This window comes from Durio zibethinus, chromosome 7 (assembly GCF_047325235.1).
Source record: "Durio zibethinus cultivar Kanyao isolate XHJ-2024 chromosome 7, ASM4732523v1, whole genome shotgun sequence".
Classification (NCBI taxonomy): domain Eukaryota; kingdom Viridiplantae; phylum Streptophyta; class Magnoliopsida; order Malvales; family Malvaceae; genus Durio; species Durio zibethinus.
Genome location: NC_143168.1, coordinates 13090788 through 13105524, shown reverse-complemented (window position 1 = coordinate 13105524; position 14737 = coordinate 13090788). Strand labels below are relative to the sequence as shown.

The 14737-nt window shown below is 31.5% G+C and overlaps 3 protein-coding genes across 7 annotated transcripts; 2 read left to right on the top strand and 1 right to left on the bottom strand.

Annotated features, from left to right (window-relative positions):
* Positions 1 to 20: 20 nt before the first annotated feature.
* On the top strand, positions 21 to 899 carry LOC149518002 (uncharacterized). The gene is made up of 4 exons (XM_089764326.1): positions 21 to 39; positions 173 to 283; positions 342 to 360; positions 500 to 899. The coding sequence occupies exons 1-4, from the start codon at positions 21 to 23 to the stop codon at positions 897 to 899; spliced, it is 549 nt and encodes a 182-aa protein (XP_089620452.1).
* On the bottom strand, positions 380 to 6980 carry LOC149518001 (MICOS complex subunit MIC10-like). Of its 2 annotated transcripts, none has more exons than XM_089763510.1 (3): positions 6660 to 6980; positions 5537 to 5679; positions 380 to 949 (listed from the first exon to the last, which is right to left on the bottom strand). In XM_089763510.1, the coding sequence occupies exons 1-3, from the start codon at positions 6790 to 6792 to the stop codon at positions 941 to 943; spliced, it is 285 nt and encodes a 94-aa protein (XP_089619636.1). In that variant the 5' UTR covers positions 6793 to 6980; the 3' UTR covers positions 380 to 940. The 2 variants fall into 2 exon arrangements, with proteins under 2 accessions (XP_089619636.1, XP_089619635.1); XM_089763509.1 differs by lacking the exon at positions 380 to 949 and adding an exon at positions 3273 to 3531 and having other exon boundaries at positions 6660 to 6968.
* A 3158-nt stretch (positions 6981 to 10138) lies between these two features.
* On the top strand, positions 10139 to 13048 carry LOC111276766 (patellin-3-like). 4 transcript variants are annotated; one of them, XM_022862562.2, is made up of 5 exons: positions 10139 to 11444; positions 11817 to 11941; positions 12049 to 12199; positions 12373 to 12629; positions 12809 to 13048. In XM_022862562.2, the coding sequence occupies exons 1-4, from the start codon at positions 10239 to 10241 to the stop codon at positions 12625 to 12627; spliced, it is 1737 nt and encodes a 578-aa protein (XP_022718297.1). In that variant the 5' UTR covers positions 10139 to 10238; the 3' UTR covers positions 12628 to 12629; positions 12809 to 13048. The 4 variants fall into 4 exon arrangements, with proteins under 4 accessions (XP_022718297.1, XP_022718294.1, XP_022718296.1 ...); XM_022862559.2 differs by having other exon boundaries at positions 12803 to 13048; XM_022862561.2 differs by having other exon boundaries at positions 12739 to 13048.
* The last annotated feature ends 1689 nt before the right edge of the window (positions 13049 to 14737 follow it).

Here is a 14737-nt window from a genome sequence, read left to right as displayed (position 1 = left end):
CTTCCAATTTTTCATCAAACATGACAACCCCTACTTCCGGTAGCTCTAGTTTCGCATAAGAACCTTGTCTACTGTTTTAATTTCCAAAAACTATGAGGGTAATTGTTTCTTTATTTGATCATATAAAGATATCTGCAACTTCTAACTTTAAAGTTTCAGTTTATGTTCACAGAACAGAGATCATTCGGAAAGAATACAGCTCAAACAGTTAGGTGTAGTGCTGTGGAAGTGGCAGATGAAGCATGTGAACTAGTGAATGGGGTGAAGCTTTCCATTGGGGAAGGCGAAGATAACATCCAAAGCTTTTCTATTTAAGACAGTGAAAAATAATAATGGAACAGGTGTGTTCCATTATCTCTGGTACAAAAATAAAGCATCCATGCCCTTGTTTCCAACCATCTCAACTCTCTCTAACTATAATGTTACTTCTCCTTTCAAGATTTTTTTTTAAAAATTTCAAGGTTATAGATTATTTCCTCATGCTTGAATGAAATTGCAGTGTCCTTGTTCCGAACCTATTTCATGGTGATCCCTGGGCAAAGAGCCGGCCAAAAACAATGTTTGAACAATGGCTGGCTAGACAAAACCCTCAGAGGGTTGCAAATGACAAATGGATTGTTGATGAATTTACGGCCACAGGAATTTCAAAGAAACTTGGTACATATTGTTGGATTTTGCTTTGGAGGAGGCCGAGTGATCAGCAGCATCTGAAGCAAAGGTGCCTGCATTGTTCATTTCAGGAGACAATGACCCACTGTCCTGTCAGTGTTTTGAGTGAGTTTGAAGAGAGCATTGCCTTTGCCCATCGGCCTGGATCTCCTGAAGAGGATGCAGATGCAGAGCAGGCGTTTACATTAATAAGAAAATGGCTGCACCATGGCCTGGTTGTAAACTACTGAGTGCACCATGACTGCTCCACTGTTCTTAGGCTACTTTAGTATTATTGACACTGTTGTGGTTGAAAAAAAAAGTTTAGGTGAGAAAAAAAATGCATTTATAAAAAGTGTGATTAGAAATTTTAAATGTTTTACATTACTGTAAAAAAAATTATTGAGTATTTAAAATATTTAAAAAGAAAGGTATATAAAATAAAAAATTAAAAAAATATAAGAATTATATGATAAATATTCTACCTCTAACGCATTTTTCATCACAAACATTTTTTTAAAAAACTTGTTAAGTTTACAAACCAAAATTTTAAACTGTAAATTGAAAAGCTATATATATATGTTACTGTTTAACATTGAAATTGAATAAAAAAATTTTTGAACGGGAAAACTAATTTTAACAGTATTAAACTAAGCCTTATTCGTTGGTGTATATGCCTATACATGTTTACGGGCTAATGCCGTTTTTCGTCTTATTTGCAAGATTTTCCATGATTCTTTTTTAACGTTTGTGAGGTTTAATACAGTTATTTTTTAGAATACCCATATGTCGTTCTTGTTGGCATGATTGAACAACAATTGCACCTATTTGAGTTCTCTCCCAAAATACAATTGATGAATAACTGATTAACTCTTACGAATTCATCGACAAATCTATCAGAAAAAAAAAAAAAAAAGAATTGCATTTTGACATAAAAATGGGGCAAGGCTAGCTGAATCTCAACTTAAACAGTAAATACACTGGAAAAAGAGTTTCAGAGAAGCTGTTTGATTGCTGCTAAAAACTAGATCCAAAGTTTCGGCCTGAATAACTACAAATGGTTCATGACTTTGCCATTTGTGCCAGCATAGAAGCTGACTGCAAATTAACATAGAGAGCAAACAAGACGCATCTACACTTGGTGCAATTGAACAGCAAATTGAGACTGATAAACACCATAGACTTGAAAACAGTTGTTGGTTCAGTATCTAAATTGCAAAGAAGTTACCTTTACGTTTAGCATAAGGAAAAACTAAAAGCTCCAAATAGCAATCTAGTTTGGATACAGTGAAAATTGGTTCAGTTTGATTCTAACCTTAATAGGCCGGTTGAGCATTTATAGAAATCCTCAAAATAGGCTGGACTTCACACGGTTAAACCATCAAATTCCCACCCAGCGAGGTTTGGAAGAAATTTTCAGCTCCATGCACAAAGGATTAGAAAGCAAGAACAAGATCAGCTGTTATAGACAGCTAGCTCTTAAACCATCCTTTTCTTTTCTTCTTTTTTTTTTTTTTTTCCCTCACTTAAACATGGAAAAGCATTCAATCTTAGCTTCTAACAAAATGCAAAGAAAATTGACCGGAATTTGGGTGCTCACCACTAAGGCTAAGCTTTCTCTGTTTCGGATGAACATAGTTGATATAAGCTCAGATTATTTTTGGATTGAATAAAGAGTATGAAATGGGTGGGACGAAATATTTTCTGTTTGGAGATCAAGATGGCTGACTGTAGTGCCACAAAGAAGCTGGTCATGTCATGGCTTCTCAATGCAATTGAGCCTAAAATTGCCACCAGTCTTATGTTTATGGCATCGGCTAAACAGGTATGGTCCTTTATCTCCATGATCTTTATTCCATAGGAAATGAAGCTAAGATATTCCAGCTTAAATAAGAAATCCCAAATCTTAGTCAGGGGGATATGACTGTTGCTGAGCTCCATACTCAACTTAAGACCATATGGTCAGAGATCTTCTTATATCAACCAGTTATTTCCTGCAACTGTGCTTGCTCCAATGCCCTAGGAAAAGAAAACAAAGGTTATGTAAAAGAGAACTTGCCCCTTTGTTTTCAAGTAGAGGAGGCTTTCCCTCAATGTAGAGGCCTTATAAGTTACCTCGGTACTCCCCAGATAGCAAGTACTGATAGATATTGAGTCTATCCATTGGCCTTCTCTAATAGGGCACTGAGCAACATTTAAATAAAAAGATGTCGATTTTGGAGGGCTACTTGCATTCATCCACAACCTTCTAAAACTTCCATTTTGACGGAAACCCTTCAAATTAACCTAATTTGGAAGACTTCTCACGATTCACAAAGATAAGCTAATCAAGATTCTCTACAAGCTTTTGTATTGTACCCAGATCAAAATTCTTATTACTTAGTCTACCCAAAGTTTAGCCATGACTGACCACTCTTCATGTAATTGTCCCATACTAAAATGAGAAAGCAAAAATAGAGGGTTGGGAGAAGAAATAAATAAAAGATAAAAGAGATATAAAATATGACTTACACATACATCCTTAACTTTCCTATGCCATGAGGAAGCTGAAAAGGAATTCTACATATCAGCACTGAGCAGACAAAACATTTGCAACTCTTAAATAATCACACAAAATTCAAATCTGCAACAGAAGGAATTATTTTCATTTTCCCCTCCAAATTGTGTTTACTTGTGATAGAATTACAGAACAAAAGACAACAGGATTCATACCAAATATTTGGAGCATCATGTTAACTGTTTACCCACCAACAACAAGGTTTCTAGTACAAATTCAAAAGACATTGCTGGGGAAAAGACTAACAATATCCACTTATGAAAATTCTGAATTTAAACCTGTAAACTTTGAGGAACTTCAACAACATCAACTCACTTCTGTTGATCCTGGAAACAGAGAGAACTAAATGAACTTTCTTATAGAGATTCTTGAAACTTATTACAAGTAGTGTAATATCAACATAGATTAAATTTTACAAACATCCTTCGTATGCTGATTTTTAAGAAGTAGTCAAACTTAATGGAATGCTAAAAGCGTCATAAAAGTTGACAACTTCCATCTTCTTGGGACATAAATAGTGCTTAAACAGAAAGGCCCTGCATAATCATCATCCAATGGACTGGGTGGCAAAGAACCAACATGCCATTATGATCTGAGAAATTGTCTATGCTTGGGCACTATACCTAACTTTTTTCCCTTGGTTTCAGCAGAATTGGATTCTCTTACGAAATTGCATTAACTAGTTCAGTTTTTTAATATTCTAGGAAATATCATCTTTTTGGAGTACCATATCTGATATCCCAGTCGTTCAATCATATCTCATGGTTGTTTCAGTCCACAGCAGTTATTAAAGATGGATAAGATGAAAAAGATATGCAGCAGAGAGATGGCCTAAGCATTTGTTGGACTGCAGGAAAAAAAGGCAGAAGGAGAGAGAGAGAGAGAGAGGTAAGGAAGGAGAGCACCTATACTTTTCAATGTTTCAATTAACAGTATGATATAATACAGGGTAGGTAATTGACATCAATATATTTTCCTATCTCTTTCTAAGCTAATGTGTATACGCAAGTACCAATAACTAAAAGAACTCTAGTCAGACAGCTCGCATGCATTGTAGGAGAAAGTTTTTGTCACTAAATCAGACAAAACTGACACATTCCAACATTCCAGTATTACCAAGGAAAAAAGAACAATTTCCAATTTTGAAACATTATTTGTTTGACCGTAAGAGATAGTCTTTATCTCTTCCTATTATTGAATATAGGTTCAAATGCACGTACTAATAATAAAACATATTGGCTTAGCAGCTTATGGCAAAATACAGCAAGAAGTAAGGGTATATGCTCAGATAGTGCTAACAAAGGCCACAAACAAGAGGAGTTGAACCAAATATCTGAATTATCCTGGTCAGCTAACCTAGAACTACATGGATCCCAGGTGCTCTGAGGACCACCTACTACTCTAATACGGGAGTTCAAGTCAACCACTATTTAATGAACTGTTAAGACAAACTTAAAAACATTTGTCCCCAAAAAATTTTGAACCAAGAACTCAGCAGACGTTAAAAAAAAAAAAAAAAGAACATTCATTGTGCTCAAGTTTTTTTTTTCACTGTATTGAAGTTAATATTCACAAATCCCTTTCAGCCATTAGATAACATGCTCAGCTTGCACAGGCGATAATATAAAGGAAACCTTCAGTCGCTATTCAAATAGAAGTGATATGATCAACCATTGCATAAAAAAGTGAGGGTGAGGCTCTTCTCTCCGTAAAACTCTGTACACCCCTTCAATTTATCTCCCCACTGATCATTTATCTTTTATTTACAAGGGCTAAGAAATGGTTAAGAGGCCTTTGAATAGGCCATACCCTTGGTGAAAAATAATTCATAACTTGATGATTATGATATTTTAAGCAATTATAGAAGCTGAGCTCAAATGAAAGTCGTCTTAATTCACTAATTTAAATGTGCTTCAGCACCTAACTATGATCCACCAGAACCACTATCACTTAATAAAGTATATCATTTTCTAATTCTAGTTATAATTATAACAAATTATCTTAGGATAAAATTTACTCATCATCATCGATTATTGGATTCAGATTGATGACTCCTACATGGCTCCGTTAGAGTTGGTTGGGTGTGGCTGTTGAAGTTGAAGATCTAAATGGGCTATTGGGCATTCATAACCTAATCCAGAATGGCCCTACTAGTGCTGATGCATATCCACCCATTTGACACCTTATAATAACTGTTAAAGGTTTAAGAAAATTTTAATATTTGTATAGACAAGGATTACCACTAAAAACAACTAAAACATGAATGTGTAACATGGAAAACGAAGGGGTCCAAAAGATTAAACTCATAGTTGAATAAAACATTAGTCCTACCTGGGAAGCAGGAGCTTCATCAAGCTTAGGAGGAGCCAACTTTGAAGGATATCCATAAAAAATATGAGAACAATCTGTGTATGCAGATCCAATTCCAATCCCAGCACCAAAAGCGACAGATGCCCGTCGAGTCACTGGACTCCCTGGTATGACAAATCAAAATGCACCAATATTATGAATTCAAGGAAGGAATAAAAGAAAGAAAAAGGAAAGCACAGAAATCGAAAGGCACAGAACTAACAATGCTAGGATAGAAGACAAATATTAAAATTCAATGCAATTCAAAAGAAAAGAACTTAGTATACTCTGTCTACAGCCCAGATGAACATCTCTTAAAAGTTAAAATGCAAATCACTTTAACTGTTTTGGTTTTGCTTGATAAGAACAATGGAAAATTTTTAAATCATTGCTTAAGCTACAAAAGAGAAAGGTGGTTATGGGACATAAAATTAAAAACCTTTTACTTTTGCAATCTCCCCACAAAGCAAAACCTTAATCAAGTTCTTCATCAATTTAACACAATCTAGAACAGTGGCAAAAAGAAGCTAGCTCCAGTTTTGGAACATAACTAGGTGAATCAAAACAAACAAGCAGGGACATGAACTGCTCGAATGTCTTAAGATAAGATTATGCCATGATATGGTATCGTCACTAATACATCGCTCTTTACGGGAGCCAGTTGGTCTAAAATGTTGCCAATTAAATGGATACTAAAGTGTAGGTATTTCATGTTTACATAAATGCATCATATCTACATCTATATCTACGGAGAGTGGTAGGTGGATGTAAAACATGAAAAGCAAATACTACCAGGACATAGGCCATGTTGCAAATGCAAAATGGCACTGCAAAAATCTAACGAAACAATTGCAATAGCTTTGGCATTGAAAAGAGACTTTGTTCCATCCAATCAGAACTGAGAAAATTAAACATGGAAAAATGGTGGCAACCAGAAAATCCGAAAACGATATTCAATTAGGCCAATTTGCAATCGCAAACTATCACAGATCCTAAACCCACAAGTTTTAATCAATTAGCTTAGTCTTTAAATTAAAAATGCTAAATTTCAAAAACAATATCTTAAACGGAAAAAAGCGATATATTTGGGGAAAGAGAGACAAACTGAATAAAAGCAGGCCACCAAAAGCGCCAGCCAAAGACGAGTAAACGAAGCGACGAACAGTGAGGTCCAGGCAGGCGTCCCATTTTGCGTTAACATCAAACTTTGCCGGTACCAATTCCTTGTTCTCCCCCATTTGCTAGCTTTTATTAATTATTGTTACTGTTGTTCCTTGTTCTTTATTGTTGCTTTGATTCGTTTCTTCTTCGTCTTTGTTTGATTTTTTTGGCAAATCTGCTGCACGATTGTCAGATAGACGTTTCTGCCTGTGGAAATGTAGGAAAAATTCTCCGTCGTCTTAGCTTTTATGGTGTAGCGTAGGGTTGCATATTTTGGGCTAGGATATCTGGGCCTTCAAATTTAAGTTTGGGTATACATATAATATATATATATATATGTAGCGTAGGGTTGCATATTTTGGGCTAGGATATCTGGGCCTTCAAATTTAAGTTTGGGTATACATATAATATATATATATATATATATATATTATCTAACGAAACTTATAATTTAAAGATTAAAAAATTGTGTTAAAATTTAAATAATAAACTTACAAATTGTTGCCTTTTAAAAATATTAGATAAATCGATTAAATTAAATTTAAATTTTATTATCATTCAAACTAGGCAAAAAAAATTTTATTAAATATTAACAATTTTATTTTCTTATTACAAAATCTACTATGATCACCTCTGAGTGGGTAAGTTCTTAATAAACATTTTATACAATTGATTCCATAATCCCAAATATTGAAGGGAAAAAATTTGACATACCATGCTTTTCTTTTCTCAATTGGGGATTTAGAAAACTCTTTTTCGATGATGTTTTGATATAAAGTGATTATCTGATGATTTGTATTAGTGATAAATCATTTTGTTTGGTAAGAACGTGATAGTTTTGTGTAATGATAAATTTTATTTTATTTTTTTTCTATTGGATAAGGATAAAAAATGAAAATGATGAGATTCGAAGTCTGATTTTATATGTTTTCTTAAAATTTTTTAATTATTTGATCAAGAAATTGAAGATATGTAATCATAATTTTAGATTATAAAAAAAATAAGATCATCATTTTGAAAATTGATCTAATTTTCATAAAAATAAAGGAATGGTGGATTTTTTTTTTTCACAAAGGTATTATTAGGATAGATCGTTTTTGAGAAATTGATCCTTATCAATTCATTAATGTAAACCATACTAATATAGAAAATCCAATATTGAACTTTGTCTAGCTTATTCTAGAAACAACTTATCTACGCTACAACCCAATCCAAGATTAGTTAGGATAAACTCACTTAGTCTTCTTAGGGTTAGCAACTATTGTGGTTTGATCTAGTAGGGATATTCAAGCTTTACGTGCCCCTGCAAAATGACTCCACCACTCTTGAATCTTAGAAGCTAAAATCTTTGTTTTTTAAAGGCTTAGTAAAAATATCTACAAATTGATCATATGTAAGTTGCACCAATGTTATCGCAATGAAGTGTTGGACATTTAGATAGATCGATAAAAAACCCAATACAGCTTCTGAATTGCTTTGGATCAAGAATCGTTTATCTGAACTAGCTGGAAGTCATGGGAGTGGATACTTGTTTGCCGTTTGTCATATCAAATTTATAAAAAAAAACAAAAAAACAAAAAATCTCTAATATACATGTGTTGAGACAGAAACATGCCCTTACAGGTAGATATGACTTTGATACCTAAAAAGAAAATAGATTACCAAAACCCCTTTATTGTAATATCTGGTATCTTTTTATAAAATTATCATGATAATGAAATCATCGAAATAATTTTATTATCAAAATAATCTTATCACTCGTGATTTAAAATTATTTTATTTGATTAATAATAATTAATTCTCAGTAATTGAATATTATTATATTTGATATTATGAAAAATCAAATATTATTTTGTTTAAAAATATGAAAATAACCATATAATAGTTATACAAGTTAATAATTATAATGTTAATTAAAAATAATAATTTGTAAATTACTAGAAATATTTACAATAAAATATAATTAAATTATTGAATTAATAAATATTTTTATAGATAGGTAAACTAATTTTTATAATATAAATTATGTAAAAAAAATATTTGAATTAAAAAATAAGATTAATCTATTAAATTTATAATAAAAGAAAAATTAAATTATGTAAAATATTAAAAAAATACAAAAATTATTTCTAAACTTATTACAATGAATATTAATTTTAAAATATAAAAATTTATAATATAAAATAATTACAATTTTAAAAGATAATAAATTTTTAATTCACTTATTAAATGAATAATATTGACAATAATTAATTTTATATATCATTTTATTTAAGCGATAAAATTTTTTTATTTTTTTAAAATTAAATTAAATCACTTTTCAAAATAATAATTTAATCACTTTCGATAATTCAAAATTATCATTACATAAAATTACTTACTAAACATAATAATTTAATCATTATATATAAATCATCGTAATTTTTTAAATAATCATTCTGTACCAAACTCCACCTATTAACAAGTTAAGCCAAGTATTTTTCAACAGCCACGTTGTCGTTTCCTGCAGTCAACAAATCAATTGGGAACAGTTTTATATGTTTAAAGTATGCTTAAAAAACAAACTTCTATATAAATTAGCTTTTGCATAGTGAGCTTTTATTACTTTTTGAGATCATTCAAAGGTTTTTCTTCTAATTTAAAAGGTTAAAAGTTTGTTTGTCAAAAGTAGTTTATTTTTCATATTTATTTATTGAATAAATTAATTATAACTTTTTAAAAAATAAAATATTAATATGTTATGAATTGTTATCCTAATAAAATATTAAATTTATTTATTAACTTCTAAAACATTTGTTATTTTGGTATTTTATACAAAATGATGTTTAGAGAGGTCGTTTTATGAATTAAAAAAATTTATTAAATTTTATTTGTGAATATATTATTTATAATTATTATGGTATAATTAATTAATTATAATTTAATAATTTCTAAGATTTATAAAAAATTATAAACATTTTATATTTTTAAACAGTAAATTTTATATAAATTTTTTTATTATGATCTATTAATAATAATATTTTAGTAGAAGAAATTGTATGAAGATCTCATAATTAAAATTATGATGTAATAATATAATATAAATATAATATAAAATAAAAAATAATATAATTTAAAATTTTAATAATAATATATAAATTAAAAAATATATTTTTTATTTTTTATTTTAATATAAATTATAATACATAATTTTTATAAAAAAATATAATATTAATATATAAATTTTAATATTTTATATTATAAAAATACACGAATCACCGCATATAAGAAAAAGTAATAGCAGTGACAAAATAATTATAGGTAATGACTTTGGTTATAACGTTGTCATTTGTAGAATGTACTGTGGTTTGATCACACGCACCAAAAAAAAAAGTGCATCCAATTTCCGATTGAAAACCTTTTAGAGCATTGGATTCCCATTCCAGGTATTTCCCTTGTCGTTTTGAACCTCTTCTCTTCTTCACTTCACACTTTTCACTGCCCTTTCTCTCCCATTCACATTTTCATACAAACAAAGAAGCACATGGCCGATAAAACTCCATCCCAAGCTCCCCCTCCGGCAGTAACCGAGTCTGGTTCACCAGCTGTTGCAGAAAAACAAGACCCTCCCCCGGCATCTCCTGTTGCAGCTGCATATGTTTCTGTTTCAGAATCTATTTCAACGGCTATATCGGAAAAAGAAGAGCTGACACCGGAACCCGAACCCGTAAAATTGGAATCTGATTCAATGGATATAGGCGAAAAAGAAGAGCTGCCTCCACCGCCACCACCGCAACCAGTGGAGTCTGTATCTGAACCACCATCTGTTACAGAGAAACCAGAGGAAGAAGAGCCACCAAATCCTGCAGCAGCAACTGTATTGGTGTCGGAATCCGAGCTGATGCAACCACCTGCAACGCCACCTCAGGAGCTGGTTACGGAGTCGAAGTCGCTGGCAGCGGTGATGGACAAAGAGGAGGCAGGAGCACTAGAGGCTACTGTTTCTAGTACTGCAGTAACTAGTGCTCATGAAGAGGTGGCCGCTGTTATTGAAGAGAAAAAGATTCCTCAAATTTTGGGTTCTTTCAAAGAAGAAAGTAACAAAGTGGCTGATCTATCCGATTTCGAAAGAAAAGCTCTGGAGGAACTGAAGCAGTTTGTTCAAGAAGCTATAGATACTAACCTTTTCACTTCAGAAACCAAAAGTGAAGAAAACCCAGAAAAGGAAAAGAAAGGAGAACCAAAAGAGGTTTCCATTTGGGGTATCCCTCTTTTAAAAGATGATAGGAGTGATGTCATCTTTTTGAAGTTTTTAAGGGCGAGAGATTTTAAAGTGAAGGATGCGTTTGTAATGATCAAAAACACGATCCAGTGGAGGAAAGAGTTTGGAATCGATGAGCTTTTGGATGAAGATCTTGGTGATGATATGGAGAAAGTTGTGTTCATGCATGGACAAGATAGGGAAGGGCATCCTGTTTGTTACAATGTCTACGGGGAGTTTCAGAATAAAGATTTGTACCAAAAAGCGTTTTCCGATGAGGAGAAGCGAATGAAGTTTCTGCGTTGGCGTATTCAGTTCTTGGAGAAGAGTATAAGAAAGCTTGATTTTAGTCCTGATGGTGTTTCCACTATTTTCCAGGTCAGTGACCTCAAGAATTCCCCTGGACCTGGAAAACGGGAACTTAGGTTGGCAACAAAACAGGCTCTTCAGTTCCTTCAGGACAATTATCCGGAGTTTGTTGCAAAACAGGTTTGTTCTGTATCCTCCTCATTGTGAAATTTTAATGGGTTAATATAACGATTAGCCTTAAAATGTTTAATGTAGTACTTCAACTTCAAAAATCTCTAAGGTGATATCTTAATTATGAGTCTGTTAACATATACTCATCCAAACGTGGATAGCTTCAAATGATTATATACATATAGCTCTCCAAGTATCATATTAGTTAACAAATTCATAGTTCAGAACCACGTAAGAGATTGATAAAGTTCAATATCACATTGAATATTTCAATTGAATATTTCACTATAGTTTTAGGAGTCATTCATGACATTATCCCAATTTTTATTCTGCATCCGATTCTTTGGAGATGCATTGATTTTGGTTTTATATTCTGTTTAGGTGTTTATTAATGTTCCTTGGTGGTATCTCGCATTCTATACAATGATTAGTCCATTCATGACTCAAAGAACCAAAAGCAAGTTTGTTTTTGCTGGGCCTGCAAAATCTGCTGAAACGCTTTTCAAGTGAGTGAATGTTTTTAAACAAATTGAGTTATCTAAGTGGGTATTCTCAAGATCTTCTAGTATATCTTTTTATTGGTTGATATCCTACATTTTGATGTGTAAAACAGATACATATCACCTGAGCTAGTCCCAATTCAATATGGTGGTTTGAGTGTGGATTACTGTGATTGCAATCCTGAATTTAGCGATGCTGATCCTGCCACTGAGATGACTGTGAAACCAGGGACAAAGCAAACTGTTGAAATAACAATCTATGAGGTGCAATTTCATTGTTTTTCCATGCTATAGCCACATCCTATACATGCTTGCTCATCCGATGACCTTATTTGTCTTATTTACTTATTTAACTAGATTGGCTAGTAATTGTTTCTGCCAGGATGATTGTAATAAGGTCTGATCCCTTATATTAACTGGAAAATTTTGCATTGCAGAAATGTGTTATTGTTTGGGAAATCAGGGTGGTTGGTTGGGAAGTGAGCTATGGAGCTGAATTTATGCCTAATGCTAAAGATAGCTATACAGTCATCATTCAGAAATCCACAAAGATGACTTCAAAAGATGAACCAGTTATGTCTCAAAGCTTCAAAGTCGGTGAACTGGGTAAAGTTTTGCTTGTCATTGACAACCCAACTTCGAAAAAGAAGAAGCTTCTCTACAGGTTTAAGGTTAAACCCTTCTGTGACTGAGGGTATTATTCTCACTTTGAAACTTGAATATGGAAATTTAATTTATTCTTCTCTAATTTGTGGGCAATTCACTTTTTCATTTTTTTTTTTCTGTTCTATCCTTGTGAGGAGCATGGCTGACAGCAAGTTGCTCATGGTTTTGAATTTTGTTTTTGGCATGTGGGGTTTTGCAAAGATATAGATGTGTTGTTCATTGAGCAACAACAGAAACTTCAGTGAAGGGTGGAGAGAATGTGGCTGTAAAACTTGTTATGTACCCAATTGTTTTCTGGTGTTTTGCACTGTATATTTTCTTCTGTATCATGTCTGTATTTTGGAACCTTTTATACTCTTGTAGATTAGGCAGAACACAAGTTATTGTTTGGTTTATGTAAACCTTCAGATTTCATATTTCTGTTTGATAGTATTAATTTTGGGTTAATATTACTTTTAATGATTTGGTACCTAAAAACAAAAAAAATTTTACGATGAGATGTCTAAATTTTATTTCCGTCAAAAGTTGCAGTATTGATTTTACACTGTTACTCAAATGTTGATATAACAAGTACTGGCCAATAAAACTATGTTGCGTGTTGATATTATTGGTTATTGTTTGGTCACATCAGCTTACTATTAACATCACAGAATTCGTGTATGATAAAATACTTAATAAAGTTTTGTGGATTTTTTTTATAGATATCAAATCATGAAAAATGATATAATTGAATAGCTAAATCACACATTAACCCATTAATTTTCTTTGAAGTTGAGACCTGTAATCTCTTCAAGCATTTAAACATATTTCAAGTTGAGGATATGGATATTTCAGCCTCATCTCTGCTCTGATGTTTATTCTCTGCATTTAGCTTATTCTCCTTGTTTCCATCTCCTGAAGCAATGCACGTTTCAGCTTTGACCTTTCAGCTCAATCATGGTTTCCAACTTTTTATGGCAACATTCCGTGGTGGATTTTTGGTAGGGCATGCAAGAACACCATCATGGGGTATAAATTTCTGCACGAGCCGGGAAATTGTGGTCGCATATTTTAGTCTGCCCCTTTATTAATAATTTGTTGAACGTTATCTTATTTGAAGACTTGTTTTGGCATTATCGTTGATGCAATTGTTGACTGAGACTTTGAGTTTCAAAACTAAATTAAGTCAGAAAATGATAAAAAAAATTAATAAGAGATAAAATTTTGGTAAAAATTATATATAAATTTAATAAAAATGAAATATTTTATATTTCATGTTTTTATGTTAAAATAAATTATTTTAAAACCAAAATCATCCGGATTTGATATGATAAAATAGTAAAACAATTTCTTTCAATTTGAAACGATTCGATGCCCAAGTGATAGAAGTAACCTTTTCTGCTAAAGATGGTTTGCATCTGACACGAGAAGTCATGTCGTTCTTGCTGGAACACATTTGTTTAGAATAATAATACAATTGTTTGAATAATGGATGGAAGTTTAGAGTTAGAAAAGCCTTTTAGATGATTGGGAATTTATAACCTTTACAAAACCAAACCGAGAATATAAAAAAATATTATTATGTTAGTGGTTCTTTCATTTTAAAAATATTTGTGTTTAGCAAAAAAATTTTAATATTATGTTTGAATTTAATTTATTTAAATATTAAAATGATCGAATTTAATTTGAATTAATTCATTTAAATTAAATAAATTTATTCATAAATATTAAATAAAAATATTTATAAATATATATCAATAAACATAAATTAATAACTAAAATATTAATCCTACATTTCAAGAGTGAAAAGGACATGCCTATTGGTAGAGAGTTTCCTTTCTTACATTGGTTTTTTTAACCTATGTGGGATAAAAAAATTGTAAACAAAAAAGTCTCTTTTTATAACTTGTTTATTGTCTATTTTAAGTGATTAAAAATTATTTTTACAATAACATTTTTTAAAACATTATGAAAGATTTTTAATATATGTTAAATGTATATTTCAATGTATTAATATTAGATCATGATTAAAATCTTCTTAAAAGATATTTATTTATAAATTAGTTGTCCTAGAAGGAATAAAAACAAAATATAAATAAGTATTTATTAAATTTATTTATAAATGCTAAATGAATTTATTTGTAAATATAAATGAAT

Coding starts and splice junctions, on each gene's coding strand:
- LOC111276766 (XM_022862562.2), top strand. CDS start 10,239: ATGGCCGATAAAACTCCATCCCAAGCTCCCCCTCCGGCAGTAACCGAG. Junction 11,445..11,816: donor CGGAGTTTGTTGCAAAACAG/GTTTGTTCTGTA, acceptor TATTCTGTTTAG/GTGTTTATTAATGTTCCTTG. Junction 11,942..12,048: donor TCTGCTGAAACGCTTTTCAA/GTGAGTGAATGT, acceptor TGTGTAAAACAG/ATACATATCACCTGAGCTAG.
- LOC149518001 (XM_089763509.1), bottom strand. CDS start 6,792: ATGGGGGAGAACAAGGAATTGGTACCGGCAAAGTTTGATGTTAACGCA. Junction 5,680..6,659: donor TGGTGGCCTGCTTTTATTCA/GTTTGTCTCTCT, acceptor TTGTCATACCAG/GGAGTCCAGTGACTCGACGG.